This window comes from Cuculus canorus, chromosome 3 (genome assembly GCF_017976375.1).
Source record: "Cuculus canorus isolate bCucCan1 chromosome 3, bCucCan1.pri, whole genome shotgun sequence".
In the NCBI taxonomy this organism is placed as follows: Eukaryota; Metazoa; Chordata; class Aves; order Cuculiformes; family Cuculidae; genus Cuculus; species Cuculus canorus.
The window spans coordinates 44,289,718-44,308,842 of record NC_071403.1 but is presented as its reverse complement, the minus strand read 5'-3'; the positions used below and the strand labels follow the sequence as shown (position 1 = coordinate 44,308,842).

Genomic DNA, 19,125 nt, shown 5'->3' with positions numbered 1-19,125 from the left:
TTGACATGGGTGGTTTCCTACATTTGCAATGTTTTTAAGATATTGTTTGTAGATCCTTTAATACTCCTTTAAAAGGAGATGGAATTAAAGTCTTTTCCAAGTCTTCCTAAGACTTGGAAAACTGCTGTAGCAGTGGATTTCTCTTTTAATATTTAAATAGGGTCACATTCCCTGTCAGTGGCCGTTATAATGAAAGCCGCAACAAAGCAGAGGTAGTTCAGGGGATATAACTGATGGTGAAATCTCCACCAAAACTGTTTTTCTACTGCTGTTTGACAACACTGACTGAATTATACCCTTTTCAGGCAGTTTTAATATTTATTGAGCACCAGCCTGCTCGTTTTCTTCTTTAGGATAGTCAGCAGAGTAAATCCTTGAATGCTTCAGGGGTTCTTTGGTTTTCTGGTACTTGCATTTTCATCAAGACAGATTGGGAAGACAGATTAGAGCAGAACCAGGTTGCAGCTTTTACATATGTGATCCCCTACGCATGCAATAGCCTTGTCAGAATCACAGAATAACAGGAGCACCAACTCTTCTCTGCCACTTGAATGATTTCTGTTTCTTTTTCTTTTTTGTTCAGTGCTTTGGGTTGAACCTTCAAAATAGGTCTAGACAGTTAAGCATCAAGCTGTAAGAGTAGCTTGTTAACTAAATACTGTACTGCTGTCATGTAACTCATTTCATACGGACTGTGAGGATGTAGGCTAATGTTTACACTTTAAAGGTCGATGACTGAACTTTAACATGTGGGATGCCAAGACTGTCTTAGATAAAGAGAAGTCTCCATCCCTTCTGCTCTCCATTGTATTAATCTTGGGGAAAAAAAGAAGGGCATAGTCTTGAGTGAGAACAACAACCTGGTAGTGTGTATGTGTGCTCTTAAATGCTGGTGGTTCACAGGCAATGTAACAAGGCCTCCTGTCAGAGTCAAGCTAATTAGGGGTACAGGACATGAGAGGAAATTGCTCATTTTTCTACTGCTCCTACTGCTAAAGGTGAAGCCTTGCAGACCAGTATAGAGCAATCCTCTGCTAATCTGGGTAAATCCATTTTGTCTCGGTCAGTTGATACAGACAATGATATCTTCACTCAGATTGAGCTTTCTTCCTCAGAGGTAATGTGGAGGATAGCATTAGAAAGGCCAGAGCACTGTCCTTTCTGCTGCAGAGATTAAAATGTGTTGGCTTTGGTAATACTCAGTATTTCACTGAGAAAAACATATGGTTGTCATTGATCCAGTACATCAAAAAATCTGTTGAAAGGAAATGCCTGAAGTTTATGAAGATTACTCAGGGATGTCACTATCTTGCTAGTTCATTTAACACCTTACATTACCTATTGCTGCCTATTTAAGCAGGGATAAGTGTGTTTTATGTTTGTAATTGCAGTGCTGTAACACCTGCTTTGGTTCAAGGTGCTGCCTTCTAATATGCTGAAGGGAGTGTTGGGATGATGAAAGAAGATAAACTGCAAATTAGCCTGAAATTTGAGGGATTTAAAGGGTTATGTCTGGCACACTGAGCTGTGATCAATCTTTGATCCCTCTGAACACTTAGCACACTGATCTTTACTTGTTCAGCTCTTCCAGTTTATAGTATGTTACCCAATGTAGAAAAAATGTCAACTGTTAGCTTTCACCGGACTCTGCAGAAGTAGAAGAGTAGGAAGAAATCACATAAACTACATTTAAAAAATAATTGAGAAACCAAATAGGGGAAACATCTGTCGAAGTTTGGGAGCTTCTTCTAGTAAAGTGAGCTCTGTATATTTTAAGGTTTAAAAAACCACCACAACAAAACAACAACAAAAACCCCAAACTGAACAAAATCATACAAACAAACTCACTAACTCTTCCTTTACCAGATTTTTCCATAGAAAACCTGTACTATTTTAATGCACCCTTTTCCTGTTATATTATCACAGTATGCACATGCATTCCAACTCTGCATGAAAATAGCTTTCAGATGATGCACTTTTAAACACAGCTAAATGACATTTATTAAAAATTAACTTCGAGGATGGAAACTTGTTGTCTTCCCTCTTTTCAGCCCTGGCCTATTATGAAGGCTAGTGACTAGCCCTCCTTGCAGCAGGGCTGCTCAGTCTTCATGGCCTAAATGTATCTAGGGCATTCTGCAGCAGCACTAGCACACTGTGTGGCTATTTTTGGTGATGTAGCTTTTGTCTGGCAGAACTAGAGAAGGATGGCATATGCTCAGTGTATACATGCTGTGCATGTGACTGACTTAAGGCTGAATGATGTTCAGTTAAAAAAAAAGCATATATATATTCTGTAGAATATTGCAATTCATAAAATTTACTATGCTTGACGGTATGAGTTTCATTTTCCTTTTTTAATGTAATTGTACGCTCATTGGTCTGTGCATTAGAAAGTGAATTAGCAAGTTAATTTACCCTACATGTCAGTGACAGAATAGCTTTTACCTCCTCGGGCTGTGTGATCTGAACTGTACTGTGCATGTTGGAATACACAAACACTGCTTTTTATTTTTAGAAGCATTGTAGTGGGAGGAGTGGGGTGTTACTTTAACCTGCTCTCTCCTCAAGTTATTAATTCTGTTCTACAGTCAATATCAATGGGATGTTTTTGGACATGTTCTGAAAGAGCTTGATTTTGGTTTTGTTTGTGTTTTTTTTTCCATAATTTTATGTACTCTGCCTCAAGGGGACCACTTGCAGAGCAAGTTACCTGCTCATAGTCTGAATACAGATGATAGAGGCAATTAATGATAATTAATCTTTAATTTCCATAATCAAAGATAATTAATGCTTACACTCTATTTTGAGTTTGCAACTCAAACTACACAGTGTTTAGCAATCTACTTCCCTATTATGCCATAAAACCTAATTGCTTCAGGCTTAATATTTCACAGGAAGAGCTCCAGAGCCATAGTTACTGTTTTTACCATAGGCTAGCCAGGTTCCTCAGGAGAAATTTGGGTCCAGTTGTGGAGCCGGAGGAGAATGTTTGATTCAGAGCCAGTAATTTGAATACATGAGATTTTAAAAAGCTGAGACTAGAAATGTTTTCATCTAAGGATGTAGATCCAAGTTGTGAGAGACTAAGTGAGGTTAGCGGTCCTGTTATCACTATGGTTATACAGGAAGGCTCTGGCAGGACCAAATGCTCAATCCCAGGCTCCCTACCCATATCATAATACCGGTTTTCATGTTGCACCTCAGGTTTGACAATGATGACAGAACAGAGCTTTGAGTTCTGTGTGCCTTTTTAAGGTCATGTGACTTGGCCGGCATGGAGAGTGGGTGGGAGATGCCTTTGAGCCACGTGAGTAGAGTACTTGTTACGGCTTAACATACTATTATTGTAGAACCTGAGTGTTCATAAGCTGTTGGTATTGAAATAGGAGGTCTAACGATGGCATGATCTTGTTGGTGTGACAAATGTGATTTTAATTAATGACGGAATTTCAGAGGAGAATTATATTTGGTCGTATTATGTCGTTGTGTAGTATCTTATAATGCGAAGTAAAATGTGACGTAGGAATCATGTGACACTATAGCACAAGTATTAATGTCTGAATTGAATGCATTTTTTTTTGAGGTGGGGAAAGTAATATAGCAGTTGCTTTTAAGCTGTTAGTAATTGATTTGCTGTAATGGACAAAGTGTTGACATTAGTGGCTGTACTGTGCTTTTTGAAAAGGCTCAGTTGTTATCAAGCCAATAGAAACATGTCAGGAATTACCCGATGTCCAAGAAATGCTGAAATGCCTAATAGTATACTGAATACTAAAGTCTTGGAAATGCATAAGAAAGATACTCACTTATATATGTGTGCAAAATCCTTTACTAAAACCAAGGTCCTGTCTCAGTTTAGTTCTCTAAGTGCAGGGTTTTTAGTGTTGCTGTAACTGATCTTTGCACTAAACTGTTTGAAAAGGGAGGAGGAGAGTGTATTTTAAACTACTGAAGGACTGTCCAAGGCAAACATGGAGGCTCTACTGTCCTACTTCTCTGTTTTATTTGGAGGCAGGTTGGAGCTGGCTGACCAAGGCCTCCCTCCCAGGCAGTGTGTTTTGAAAGAGGAAGTGGGGCAGTGTGGTAGACAGCTGCCAGTGCCAATACCCGGTGGCTTGAGCTGCTTAGCAGAGGCTAAGCCCAAATCTATTGACGCAGAGCACAGGGAAGTGCTTGGCAGACTTCTCTCTCCTCCCTATCCTTGCTTATAATCTCATGATGCTGCGGATGTGACAAACTCCATTTTGATCAGATGTTGGGCCAGAAGTGGTGAGAGCAGGTCAGATTTGACCTCAGAAGGATATTTTGGTGGCATGCATTTTTGATGCTTTCTGAAGCTGCACCTTTTTCTTCCATGATACCTCCTCCTTTGTGCATCTGGGTTTGCATAATTCCTGGCAATTTTTGGAATGTAGGATGGGAGGCTGAAGCCATGCATATGGGGTGATATGGATCATGCTGTGGATTCACAGTAGACATCAGCTGTGCAAATGAGCATGCAGTACTGATATAATGGACAAAATAGGTAAGCAACTTGCTCTTCATGTTTACGGAAATAATTCTTTTAAATGGTCTCTCAATTAAAATACCATTATCTCTAGCTGTAGGATGCGCATAGTGTTTTTTCTTTGTATGTTCACTTTCTAATTAATTGTAGGGAGTTTAGCATGATGTAAGGGGTATTGAAAAAGAGTAATCTGTGAGTACACTCATATTTTGATTTTATTTTTTTAAGACGCCATATGAAATTGAAGGTCTTATCTTTCTTCAGTATCTGCTCTTAATAACTAATTCACTATTGCTTGCTTTCCAAAACACAAGATTTCTTATGTAAGTTGACTTCTTGGCTGTAAGTAGCCATACACTTCATACATGGTGTAGTTCTCTACTTGCTTATAACATATTTAGTCTAATTAGTTTTAATTTCAAATTTGTGAGACTGATGGAAACTGAGGATGGTAATAAGCAGAACAGGAAGGGGCCTGTTTGTCTGTAATGAAATCTTTTACATAAACTGGGGACTGCAGTTGCTAGAAGAGCTACTACTTTTGGGATTGGTATACTGCGTTGTAGCAACTTTGGTATCAAGAATGCTTTCTTTCCTTAATCTGCCCTAGTCCAGACAATTGAAGATAGATCTTCTGTGCTGTGGAAGTTCTGTGGAGTTATTCCCCAAGCAGGGAATCAGGAGATTTTTGTAACTTTTAATCTCTTCTAGTTATTCAAGTTTGTACATACAGTGCATGAACACAAGAATATTATTCTATCTTTTCCCTTCTACTTCCACTTAGTTTATCTTCTGGTGACTAAACCCAGCAAAAGTTATTAAAAAAAAAAAATCTTTCTGATGAAGATGCTCTCTTCCTGTCTCACTTTGTCATTCAGCATGTCTGTTTTCCTTGTTAGTGGTTGCCTGCTTGGTTGCTCTGTGAACTCTGGGTTATGCTATGTGGGTTTCCTCTTTGTTTGCTGTGACTATCTCTGAACTAATAAATGAATTGCTTTTTTCCATCGCTGTAAGTGCTAGTTAACATACCTGGAAGTAGCTTGATACTGTAATAGTAGCTTGATGCTATCATGCTTTCTATGTGCACCTCCCTCACCTAACCCTTATTTCCCCTTATGGTGTTGCCAACTCACATGTGGCTTTTCTCCATCTTGTGTATCCCTGCTGCAGCAGTATTTTGTGCTGGTTTGGGTTTGTTTTTAACAACTGGTGTCTTGCATGTCAGGCTCTGGAGCTAATGTAGAGGAATGGAACCCAGCACTTAGCCTGCAAACTGAGGGGTCAGTACCTCCAGATATTGCCTTATGTTGTGGTGGCTGCTCTGGCACGCAGCTGTGATCAATAGGTGCTTGCCCATCATACAGTCCGATTCTAGAGAGCACAGCCCCAGCACAGATTGCGTGTGCCCTGCATTCACTGTACAGATAGAGGTCCTAGTAAATGTTACCTGTTTGATATGTGCAACTTTCATTTGCTTAAATCGTGGCTGTCATACTGGGATTGCTCTGAGAATTGGGTTGAGTGGAAAGTTCTTTACTCTCCAAATCATGGTGTGAAGTCATGACAATGAATTATCTGGGATTTTTTTCATGTATTAGTTAAGTAGGGCAAGTGAAACTTAGTGCTAGCAATCCTTTATTTCCAGAAGCACTAGCTGTTGATATACTCCTGTACGTGCACACTTAATTATTTTCTCTGAGGGTTACAAGCGTTTCTCCCTTTTTTCATTAGTAGGCTTAAATTGCAGGCTTTTTCTCTTGGGAGCAAAGAATTTAGAGGGAGGGGAAGGGAAGGGAAGGGAAGGGAAGGGAAGGGAAGGGAAGGGAAGGGAAGGGAAGGGAAGGGAAGGGAAGGGAAGGGAAGGGAAGGGAAGGGAAGGGAAGGGAAGGGAAGGGAAGGGAAGGGAAGGGAAGGGAAGGGAAGGGAAGGGAAGGGAAGGGAAGGGAAGGGAAGGGAAGGGAAGGGAAGGGAAGGGAAGGGAAGGGAAGGGAAGGGAAGGGAAGGGAAGGGAAGGGAAGGGAAGGGAAGGGAAGGGAAGGGAAGGGAAGGGAAGGGAAGGGAAGGGAAGGGAAGGGAAGGGAAGGGAAGGGAAGGGAAGGGAAGGGAAGGGAAGGGAAGGGAAGGGAAGGGAAGGGAAGGGAAGGGAAGGGAAGGGAAGGGAAGGGAAGGGAAGGGAAGGGAAGGGAAGGGAAGGGAAGGGAAGGGAAGGGAAGGGAAGGGAAGGGAAGGGAAGGGAAGGGAAGGGAAGGGAAGGGAAGGGAAGGGAAGGGAAGGGAAGGGAAGGGAAGGGAAGGGAAGGGAAGGGAAGGGAAGCTGAGCTGTGAAGTAACTGTGAGGGGAACAAGCAGTGGAAGTAAGCTGAGACCACTTGCCTCACTTTAATTTCAAACATAACTGGGCACTTTAGATGTGAGAGGCTGTTGCTTTAATTTGTTACATCATTGCCAAAATCTTTGGAAACTTAGTTCATCTGAATTATTAATATTGGTTCCAAAAGCAATGGACTTCTGCAGCTATCAGGTAATTTTGCAAAGTAGAAATGGAAGTATAACGTAATAAGAAAAACATTGGAGGATGTGAACAGAGAGCATTTCATTTTAAGGCCTCGATTGAATGAATTGATAGAAGATGCGGCAAACCTTTAGGCTGTTGTGACTTGTGTTGATATAATTTCTTTAATTGGTTACTTTTAAAAATAAACAAGCAAAAGATAGAATTACCAACTTAATCAGGAAATTCCTATATTTTGAGGCTATTTTAGTATAAATAATCAGCTTGCATCATTTTTCGTACTTCTAATGAGGAAAATACTAGAAAGTGGAATTTTTAGACTTCTCTTGGTATTATCCAGAGCTGTCCTATGAGCACTGTTACAGAATTGAAGCTGCTACGGTTTTTAAAAAGTATATGCAGTGACCAACGTTTGTTAGAGGGAAACAAAAGCAGAGGCCAAAGCTGTGTCAAAGGATTGAAGTGGAGGGGGAGGAGGCTTGGAGTAGATTCTGCGTATAACTGCCTGTGAATGTATTTCTGAAGTGCTTGTCTTCCCTGCCCCCTAGCCTAGTTGCAAAGCCAGATCTGTATTAACAGAAAGATGGCAACTAGAGGTGGCCTCCCTATGAAACAAAAGGTTTAGGTCTTTGTCGTGACTTTTCAAAACTAGGGGTTATGTAGTGAAGTATAATTCCACTTCTGTAATTCCTGGTTTTGGTTGGGGAGGTGTGATATAACTACTGCCCATAGTATGTTTCCGTTTGATCAAATAGATTTTTCCTCCAGTCTCTTTTTTTTTTTTTTGTCTACAAAAATGTGTACATATTCCTTGGTCAAAAGAGTGGGGAAAAAAAAACCCAAACCCAACCGAAAACACAACAACAAAAACAAACAAGAAATCCATAGATCAGAATAGGAACAGAGTTGTTATTGACGTCTCTGCTTATACAGAAAGTACATCTGTTTTGTGTGTCTGAAGCAAAAGATCTAAAATAATTGTGTTTCTTTTTCAAAAGAGTAAAATATTTGAAATGGTTATGTTGCCCAGCAACAAAACATCATGGAAAAAGACATATATTCACCTGGATGAAATGAGTAAGCAGCCTGTTCTTTTAAATATTGCAGTGAAGGCATGAAGAAAAATGAGATTTTTCAGATTTGGTAGCAAACTTTCTTCAGAAAACTTCAGCATTAAGTTGTCAAGAAAAGAGTACTGTTTACAGTTGTACCATTTTGAAAATCATAACTATGCTATTAAATGAAAGCCCTCAGGGTAGTTGAGAGCTAATGATTATACATGCTTCCTTTAGTCATGAAAATTGATTGTGGAAATATTAATAAATAGTTGCTACTTGTATTTTACAGTTTTATGGTTTGAGTTTTTTAAGATGTCAGAGTACATCAATAGGCATGGTGGATTTACGGGGTCACGTAGCTTTGACTTCCAAGCTTAGGTGATATTTTTAACACAAGGTGGCTGAAAAAGCATTTGAAATGTCTCTCTGCTATTTTTAATGTGTCTAGCACTTAAAAAAAAAAATCCATATAATCCTCTTGAAACAGATGGCTACAGTGAGTTAAAATCCTGTGCTAGGATTTGTGCTTTTACATGGCGCCAAAACCAATGTCATGACACAAAGTGCATCACTGCAATTGGAGGTGAAAACCTATTTCAGAGCTGTGGGTATTTTTTTTTATTTTATTTTTTTTAATAGTAATAAAAAAAGCCTGCAGGGAATTGTGGAGTCCCTCTAGATGTTAAGTTGCGTGATAGGTGTATTACTTTTAGTTTATGCATTGTATTCTATCTTTTTCCAGGCTCTATTGAAATATGGAAGTTAATGTTAACTAACTGTTCCCAAACTTTTCTTCTGTGAGGGAAGAAAGATAGGAAGCTAAATTCTTTAACTTCCAATCCTGTAAATATTTGAGCTGCCTAACTGTGAAGGCAGGATTCAAACTGATGTTTTTATTTTAACTGTATGTAAGGATTAGCCACAGACACTTTTGGAGACAGGGTTGAGATGAGGAAGGATGATTGCTGGTATTACTCTTACCTACAACTAAAGCATGCTTGCTTTTCCTACTTTTTTTTTATTTCTTTTTAGCAGGACATCTGGCTTTTTTATCTATAGAATTACAGAAGCGTCTCTAGAGATGGTGACAAAGCATTGGTGTTCCTGTCCAGATAACTGGAAATAATTTAATATAGCTGGTGATTAATAGAAGAAAGGCAGAGTCTTTGCGTGCTTGTTTCCTGCACGTAAAAGCAGGCAAGTGATTGGAAGGTTAAAGTGTTGATACATGTTTAAATTTTTACAGTTAAGTCACTTGGTGGCTAAAATTTATCTATGGTCAATGCCAGCAGTTAACCGGAGATTAATTTGAGCCAACTAGAGTTGGCTTTCCTCTGGTTATTATCTCCTTTGCACCAAAATGTATTTAAACTTAGAAAATACAAAATCCTATTCTCACTCTTCTATCTATTTATAAAATACGTACATTTCAAGGGACTATGTTCTGTTCAGCAGTGACAAGAGTGCAGCCTGAGTGTGGCCTCAGTGTGTACTGCCCAACTACTCCAAGGATGCACATGCACCACTGCGGTATTTGTACCTGTCTTTTCACTCAGTTTTGTTATCAGCTGTAGCGCTTGGGGGGCTGAATTTATGAGAGTGCTGAGAGATAAAAACCTCTTAAGTAGCTTGGTATTAGGTAAAGAAGGGACCTGAACTGTGAAGTGGTGAAGCCTGGTTTTAGCCATGAAATTTGAACCATGGTCTTTTGAGATGCATTCCAAACTTCCTTATACTCCTCTAGTTATCATAACCAAGTGTAGGTCCTTCCTATCAAGTTGAAGGACAGAATGTATACTAGAATATGGCAGATTTTCAAGAGATGTCAGATTCTTCACTGAAAGCTGAAGAAGCCCTTGGAGCTGGTAGCTCACAATACCTGGTGTTTCTACAGCCTACCTTAGTGTTGTTAGTTTATTGCTCTAGTACCTGCAAATAGCACTTGGAAAGGACAGCAAGCATATAAATAACTAGTTTATTGACATATTAAAATCTGGCTTTTCCTTGGTGAGACTATGTGCATATGAAAGTATGTCTTAGTATTCTGGGAGTGTGTGTGCTTCCTGATAAAATTTAGGATAACTCTGGGCAATTCTTAAGAGGGCACGTAGGAGGTGAGAGCTGATTTTGAAGATGCAGTCACTTAAGAAGCTGAGTTTCTCTGGGTTTTAGTGATAGGTTGCTGTTAGGCACGTCTGCACATGCTAGATTTAATCTTTATAATGCTGGTGGTGTGACAGTCAGATTTTTTCACCACGCTCTACTCACTTTACTGAGAGCTTTTTGGCTTGGTAACATGCCCCTATTCTCAATTTCTTAATGCTGTTTCAGGCAGACTACTGCATTGAACTGCCGAGCAAGCAAAGAGCGCATTAAGAGGGATGTTGAGAAAGGAGTAGGAGGTTTGTTACATCCATTGGAATGTCCTGAACAAGAAGTATTGCTGCTGGACCTGCTACATGAGTAGTTCAGAAACCATGTTATTGAGAAATAGCTAGTACTGTTGCAGACACATATTATATATATGCTTCCAGCGGGGGAAAATAGTATGTTTGTGCTGAAGTGTGCTATTGTTTTGTGCCATGATAAATAAGATCACTGCTGCTTTAATCTGTACTTATACAAAGGCAGAGAGGTACTGTTAATCTTATGAAGACAAATTTGAATGCAGCATTCTACCAACTTTGTCTAATTAAATAATAGTCAAGTTTCTCCCTCAGCTGTAGAAAATGCAAATGTAGCTCTTAATCCTGCAAACTTTAATAGCCTGAATGCATATATGGAGGCAAAGATGATATTCCATAGGACTACAGCGGACCAGAATAATAAAGCCTAAACACGACTTGTAAATCGGGCTGTGACACTCCAAGTGGTCAATGAATATTAGGCCCATTCTGTACTGTCTGCACCTTTCACACAGTGACCAAGTGAGACCTGGTCCACCAAGTCTTGCAGCCAGTCTTAGGAAGCTCTTTTTGCTTGGTGAAGCTGTACCCCCAGAATTTTGGGAGCTTGCAAACTTGTGCATGATGTAAAGCCTTCTGTGTGCTAGCGTGACCTTGTTCAGTTTGTCAGCCTCATGTGGGTGGTGTATCCATGATTTATGAAGCCTGTTCATCTGTCCTGGAAAAAATCCATTTTACCTATTCTGTCTAGTCATGGTGAAGTATGTATATTTGCAATAGTAGAAGCATCTGTAGAATAAAAACAAGACAGCAAAATAAAGGTTATGTTTATTGGAATCTTTCCTCTCTGCCTGAGCCTTGCAGCTGGCTAATACAATGGCCACAGAGCCTTTCAAGGCTAGTGTAGTGTTTATTAGCATGAACGTCTGCCTTTCTTTTTTTCAACACTGCTATGCCTGTCTCCTGGGCACATAGAAGGATGTGGAAATGGTGAGGAAGGGAAACAGACCAAAGAATTTTGACCTTTTATTTTCCCTTTCCTAAGCCTGCGCTCTGCTCTCTACTTTTTTTCACTTAAAAAGACTTTCCCTCACCATGTGGTGACTGGGCCCAGGGCTCCCTATGCTAATGCAGAGGGATTGTGTGATTTCCTTTACCTTCTCCAGCTCTCATAATTAACATTCACATTGCTTAATCTACACAGCTGTCTACATGCCTTCTCTTGTTACAGCCTCTGAAATAAATGATTTAAGAATTTGATAATTATATACTTTGAAAAACTCATTTATGTAATCATCTTGCTAGATTCAAAGCTCTCTTACTTGTTCTAGTTAGCTTTGTGGAAAGACTGACTATGATATTTTTGATGGCAAAAGTAGGAATGGATTCAGTGTCAGCTTGTGGGATTTTGGAACTCTGTTAGAGATTGCTGGAGCCGAAATCTCTTCACAGTATATTTTCTCTCCTTTGTGGAAATGATCACTTATGAGTAGCAGAATGAAATATTTCCTGTTTGGTTGAAATTTTAAAATTTTCTGATTTAACTCAGTGTTGCCTTACGCTGTTCTTACTGTGTTTAATCTTCAGCTGGTCTACAATCAGCATAACGTGAAGTGCTTCTGGAAAACATACACTGTATGTTTGCCTGCACTTCAATACTAAATAAATACAGCAATAATACAGCAAAATTGTGTCATAGAAAGTATTGAAATCACGTTTCTAAAACACAGTCTCAGATGAAACCACTTTGGGATGGTTGCTGGCTGCTGTTTGTTACGTCTCTGGCTGCATAGCTAGCAGTGTATTACCATCTGTGGCAGTTAATAAGAGAAGGTGCAGTTGGATCTCTTCTCCACAAAGAAAACTGTAAAGGCAAATACACTGTTGCAGATGATTTTATGAAGACCAGGAAAAAAAAAAAAAACCAAACAAACAACAAAAACGGGCAAACAAAACTCCCCAGCCACAGATGAGAGAGCTGCCAACTGTTATGTAAATGTAGAGAAATCCTTAGAAATCTGCGCTAAGATGTCTACATTTTTAATACGCCATTAAGTGCTTAGCCTTAGAGAGAGAGGCCCACATAAGGATTTTTCTCCGTCTTCGGAGTTAGTAGTTCAGCAACTGTTTCTCAGCTGGTCCATTTAAGCCTCAGCGCATGTATTGAAAAGAACTCTTTCTTGGTTTGTGTGTGGTTCATTGAACAAGGTGGCTGCTTAAAAACAGGAGTGTTTGGTATTATACATCATGTCACCCTTTGCTTTTACCCAAACTGACCTTTCAGCTCTGCAGAAGAGAACACGTACAGCGATTAATCAGCCCATGCTCATTACTTTGGGTCACTTCTATGGCTTAAACAAAAGGAGGGACAGGAATATAAATGCAAATATTTTCAATCATTTGCTTTTAAGGGTAGGATGGTGCATGACAAGCTGAGCTGCCTGCTGGGTTGCAGTGAGATTTTGGTTGTATGTTGCCTTTTGGTGGTGTTGAATTCAGTGCAGTTGGCTGGTTGGCCAACTCTTAGCAGGAACAACAAGAGCTTCCCCTGGCTGCTGCAGCTGTAGGGAAAGGGGTTGTCATCTTCATGGTAGCATTAGGAGTATCCTGAGGCAGGGGATGGGATGGGCACTATTTTGTATCCAGAATGCTTTGTGGTAAGAGCTGTTAATAGTTAATGATCCGTGGAATTCAGTGAGCTTCATATCTCAGCATCGTGCCAAGTATCTGTTACAAACAATCAGGATACTTTTGAAAGTGGTTTTATGAATAAATATGAAAAATGTATATGTTACACTATAGCTAATTTTTTTGTCCAGCGTTTCATGTGTGTAGAAAGCTAAGCTCTTGTAAAACTTATTCTAGAAGTTTTTCTGGGGATAAATGGTAGCTGGTCCTATAGTAGCACTTGGACACTAATGAATTTGGTACATATTCAAGACTTACTGGATGATATTATTGGCACTGAAGAGGCATTTTATTTCTATTCAGCTACTATAGCTCCTTCTGATATGTAACCAGCTCAGAGGAGGCTATCCTTACCTGTTCTGTCTGTCCCTGTGATTTACCTTACTTTCCTGTTGTCAGACAGACCTAGAATAAGAGTCTTTTCTGTAGTAGTTATGAATTTCCTGATCAGTTCTGATCTCTGATGAAGAGTCTGAATGTGCTCCAGTTTATGCATAATGGTCTTCTGACTTCAAGACTGGCCACATATCTAAGCATCTGTGTAGAAGGAAGTACTTGCAGAGTAGGCCTTTGATTACTGCTATTGTGCAGAGAAGGTTTTAACATATGCAAATATATAAGCTATTTAGCTACTTCTTGAATATGTCATATAATCTGACTCGTAGTAGCACTGTATGATGTGTGGACTACTTGGAGTGGTGTCCTTCTCCCAGATTACTTACGTTCTCTTAATCATTACAGTATCTAATCCTAGCTTACATGTTGAGGGGAAAGAAGAGTTTCCAAAGCCAGTCATAGTGTTCTCTAGCTCCTGACCAGATGATTCACTAGTGTCTTTAAGAGATTTCCTTGCAACATCTATAGAAGATTATTATTCTAGCACAGACCTGAAAGCATCACGGATAAATTAATGCCATCTAAATATAACATGAATTGTTCCAAGGGGAAGATCATGAAAAGGCCTAGAAAGTTTTATTTTTTTACAATACTAGTTGAGTTTTCTTCTCAAATAATCCTATTCACTGGCATGTGTAACTTCATACTATCTGACTCTCTTCCAAACACAGAATTGACAAGTGGTCTGCCCTCTTCACTAGAACAGGTGTTCTTCTGAGGTGGTATGATATTGTTTTGCTCTTAAAAATACATTAATTTATACCAGTATATACTGAGCAAAACTATGGGGAGAAGAATGAAGTAATACACATACTGCAAATGAAAACAATGCACATAAGTTTAGAAAAGTCTAATTGCATAGGTCTAGTCTCAACCAAAAGTAAAATAATCTTAATTTCTGGTGAACCGAGGAAAATTTAATTAATTAATTAATTCGTATTGTTATTTTATATTATTATTTTTGAACAGAAACCAGGGAGACTTTTCGTCCAGAAAAAAGGTCTCAAAATTAGATCTCAACTCAGTATCAAATCTCACTGATTTGAGACTGTGAGTGTTATCAAAATAAATCCAAATGTAGACAAAATAAAATTTTCATATAGGAATCCTAATTAATCTTTCTCCACACTGTCTCAAATGAATTAATATCACTTATCTATAGTCACTTCCTTATCTAGATGTAGAGATAGCAGGAGATTTAACTGGTATAGCTAAATTTAGACTGCTCTTAATTTGCAGGAGGTTAGGAGGAGATGACAGCTAGGACTAACTACTGCTAATTATGTGGGTATGAGTATCAGTTCATTGTGATGTCAATTGCATATAGTTTGAAAATGCATGAATTCGGGATTTTCTTTTGTTAATGACTCTTGGAACTTCAGAAATGGAGGGTAATTTAGCCCTTTCTTTCTGGCTTAGCATAGTGGCACTGATTTTGAATCTGGAATCAAGTGCTGCTGTTCAAGGTGATGTAGAAGTGCCGAGCAAGGATCTCTGCATCCAAACGTCTGACAGTTTCTAAAGATGTGTCAGTGTTCAACAATTGGCTCTTGATAAATAATTTTAAAAGTAGTCTTCTGGAGAGCTGTGGTGGTTAGGTGGTTCATATTCTTTACAGACAGCACAATTCCAGTCCAAAATAGTCCAGTCCAATATTGTGTGAGAGCATTGAAAAGAGTTATAATTAAGCAAGGAAGGCTTCTGCCCCGTCTATAACCAGTTCGTTAATCATTTGTTTTCCAAACCCCCACTGAAGATCACAAGCCTGTTTTTAGTGTTAACAATTCATATTCAGCTTTAGAGTGATATTAAACCAAAATCATTTATTGCTTTATTTTTTTCATAATCTGTTTTTCTGCTTTCTAGAGCCTGAAATAGAATTGTTTGATCCCTTCCTAACCTACTCCAAGCCAAAGCTATTTAGAAGGAATTATACCAGTTTTCCCACTCATCTGTCACAATTCAGGCTTGCAGAGCTGAGTGTGGACAGCAGAGTAATTACCCAGCATGCAATGGAATCCAGCCCCAGCGTTTTTGTCAGGCCATGCAAAGTGTGGGACTTGGCAGCTGAAGACCCAGCCCTGAGAGGCACTTCAGATCTTAATTTGCTGAGTGAAAAAAGAGAAAATAGGGCAGACAGGTAAAGAGAGGAGGAGTTGTGCTCTGTATAAAGGAATGGCCTGAATGACTGGAGCTTTGCCCTAGGCAAGTGACAAGCCAGTAGAGATCTGTGGGTGAGAAACAGATGATGCTGTAATCAATGTCAGCTGCAGACCCCCTGATTAAGAAGAGGGAGCTGATGCTTCTGCCTTTACACAGCTGGAGAGAGCCTTACAGTCAGAGGCTGTAGTACTCATGGGTCTCTCTCAAGCTTTTTTCTCGAAGGGCAGTGTGGCTGGGTGCTTAGAAAGCAGGAAATAGGTTCAGTACATTCCAGTATAATTCTTGATGCAAGTGATCAATGAACTGACTAGGGGGACATGCTCTGCTGGGCCTCCTACCAACAGAGTGATGTAAAGGTTGAGGGCACCTTTAAACTGCTGTCTTGCAAACCTTGGTTTTGCAGAGTGTTCGCGTCTACTGGTATCAGCTTTTGGCATTGATGTTCTATTAAAAGCAAGATAAATGCTTGTTGGAAGTAAAAAGTGCTGATGAATTTGTATTGGTGTTTGTTGTTTTAATTGCAAAGTTGGCAGAGCAGTAGGTAAGCACTAACAAAAGCAAGTTAGCTCACACACTAGATTTTGGAACTAATGTTTTAAAGTGTCTCAGACAGAAATAGAGTGCATCTTATTATTGTGTCCTCTATTGTATAGCTGTGATATGAATACTAATTGTTCAGAGCATGGTCAATGGTGTTCTGAGTTGCCTGGCTGGGCTGACTAAGGGACTGTGGAGCAAGGTGATCTCTCTTACAGAGCAGCACCCTATGTGACTGTTTCAAAGTGATTGACTTTGAAACATCTATTGTGTGAATGAAGACAAACCACTGAGGTGGACCTGCATTGTCTTGTTTTAGTCACATTCCTTGGAGCTTTAATCCTTTTTTAGCCTGGAACCTCAGTAGTGGTGAGCTGCTGACTGCCCAGACCTGTGGTAAATACTTTGCTTTCATAGGTGAAATAGATGAGACATGAGTTTGCTAAGAAGGGATGTCCTGAGATAAAGTGACATCATATGCTCTCTGCTTTGGAAGAAATAATTTTTTAATCACAGCACAAGTGTGTAAGTCTTGTTGGATAGTGCAACAGAGATGCAAACAGAAATAGGATTTTGATTGAGAGATAAGCAGGTACAGGATATGAGTAACTACAACCTGAAGGTCATCTGGATCACCAGGAAGACAGGGACCTGGTAAGTAAATTTGTGGACCATGGTTGTGAGTAACTAATGTAATGCTCTGCTTTCAAGTGAAACTCATCATAGCAAACTTTTCTAGCCTTGGTTCACTGTGATGACTGGCAGAGTGGTGGTTAGCGCTAATATCCTGATCTGGAGCTGTTTGCAATTGGTGAGACTCCATTAATTACAAAAGCCTTGTCTGAGAATCTAGTGGGAACATGCTAGTGTTTAAACTCGGTGAGCTGGTTATTTTTAGTCTGCATTATAGTCCTTTGTAATGAAAAATGTTTTTATGAAGAATTGAAGGAGGCTTGATGGGACTCAGTCTCCCTATGGAATGACAATCAAAAGAGCAAGGCTGAAATAATAGCCTTGTAGGTAAGGCCATTTGCATCCTTAAAAATAATTTCTATCAGTGCACAACAGCGAGCCTGGGAAGCAGTTAGCATCCAGCCTAACGCCAGCAGTAACTGATCTATGCAGCCCCAAGACTGCTGTAACCAAACCTGGTGTCTGTCTTCCATATAAACAAAGACTTCATAGTATTTGGTCAAGCCAGGAAATTGTCTGTTTTGGGGATACTGAAGGTAATTTGTGAAAAACATTGCGTCACTGGTATGGAGCCAGTTCCATTCAGTGGCTGCACACAAGCAAGCTAAATGGCTCTGGCAACCAGCCTCTCCACCAGGATTGCGCTTGAATGACTTGCCTGAAGACTAAGCAGCCTTGAGCACTTTTCCATCCCCACCTTCCTATTACGGGCAAAGAGAGGGAAGCCCGTTGACCCTGTCTGAAATTACTGGACCTGTTAACACTGGCTGCTCAGCACTGATGCAGGTTGCCTGCGCTTTCAGAAGTACGACTCAAATATGGTGAATGGTGCATTGCTGTGTGGAGATATGATTTCAGCATTGTGTTGCTTACCTCTTTTCTCTTTTTTTTTTTTTAATCTTTTCACCATTTATGTAATGTATATGTATTTATGTGATACTTCTGTGCTGAAGTGGAACGGTTAATGAACATTACAGTGCAATAGATAGGATTTTGAACTATTGTGGTGACATAGTTAAGTCACTTGCAACAAACACTCTTATTTGAGGGTTGTTTTTTCTCTACTTTTGACCAAACAAAAGAATGCACCAAGAACACACTCTATAAAACCTTGCAGAGATATACATAGTACATGATAGTTTAGTCCAGCAATCCTTGTAGAACATTTAATCTTTAAAGGCAAGAACACAACTACTACATAAAATAGTTGGTTCTGGGAGTGAATTCATGAACACCCTTCATGAAATTAAATGTTTAGTCTGCTATCACAGAAAGTGGTATTTGTTTCATTTTTGTTGGTACCGATCTGTCGTGGTTAGGCTGCTGCAATGAAGTATGTGGCTTAGAGGTTTAAATTCTTTGTTTTCTCTATCCATAATAAAGAGGAAGCCACTGAATTAAAGAGCTGTAATTCCATGAAGCATTTCAGAGATGTTGTAAGACCTAGATGTTTTACATAATAAAATAACCCTAAGAGAGAATTTTATCCTTCTCATGCTTGATTTGAATTTTACAAGGCAGATGGCAAATAATTAAGTTTGCATAACACTTTCGATTAAAAGAGCCTTGTTTCAGTCTCTTTATAACTTTGCTAGACTTAAATGGTTTGACCTCTGTTTCTTTTTTGCCAGGTTCTCTCCCTCCTTCTTTTGTTCATCTTCAGCAAACGGACCAATTGCTAGAGAATGAGACATGGGAAATGGGACATGCTTCTTGAAAAAAGTCTTAATAGCAGTCTCATAAGGATGGCTTAAGGCTACCACTCTTTAGAGGAAAGGTTTGAAACTGGGAAGAGTATAAATTTGGTTTTAGAGCCTTATCTCCTCCTGTCCTTGTGAAAAGCCAACCAAACAAACCACATAAAAAGTCACGGTTAACTCGTGCCTAATAGAGATGCATTCAGCATTTGAATGCTATAGTTCTGCTCAATTTTTTTGACTGAACTGAGGCAACACCCTTTCCTCTCAGATGCTTTGGAGGCTCATCAGTGTTTCCATGATTCACCATCCCCATAGAATGACTGAGCACGCTCCTCTCCAGAGGCCAGGTGGCTGAGCAGAGACTTTCTTTCCCTGGCTTCTTCCAGTCTCTGCGGGCTGCTTTGGCACCAGGAGCACAGACTACAAGCACAGGGGCTTGCTCTTTTCCAGTGCTGCCCAGGTAC

General features: G+C 39.6%; 1 protein-coding gene across 7 annotated transcripts in view; it reads left to right on the top strand.

Annotated features, from left to right (window-relative positions):
- MAP7 (microtubule associated protein 7) overlaps positions 1–19,125 on the top strand; it is a 115,336-nt gene that overhangs the window by 32,484 nt on the left and 63,727 nt on the right. Inside the window, exon 1 of one of the 7 annotated variants that reach the window (XM_054061140.1) lies at positions 4,217–4,528. The exons of the other annotated variants lie outside the window; for them this stretch is intronic. Coding sequence (XP_053917115.1) covers positions 4,516–4,528 — 13 coding nt within the window. The 5' untranslated portion in view covers positions 4,217–4,515. Of the gene's footprint in view, positions 1–4,216; positions 4,529–19,125 lie in introns of those variants that run through there. 7 annotated transcript variants of the gene reach the window in all.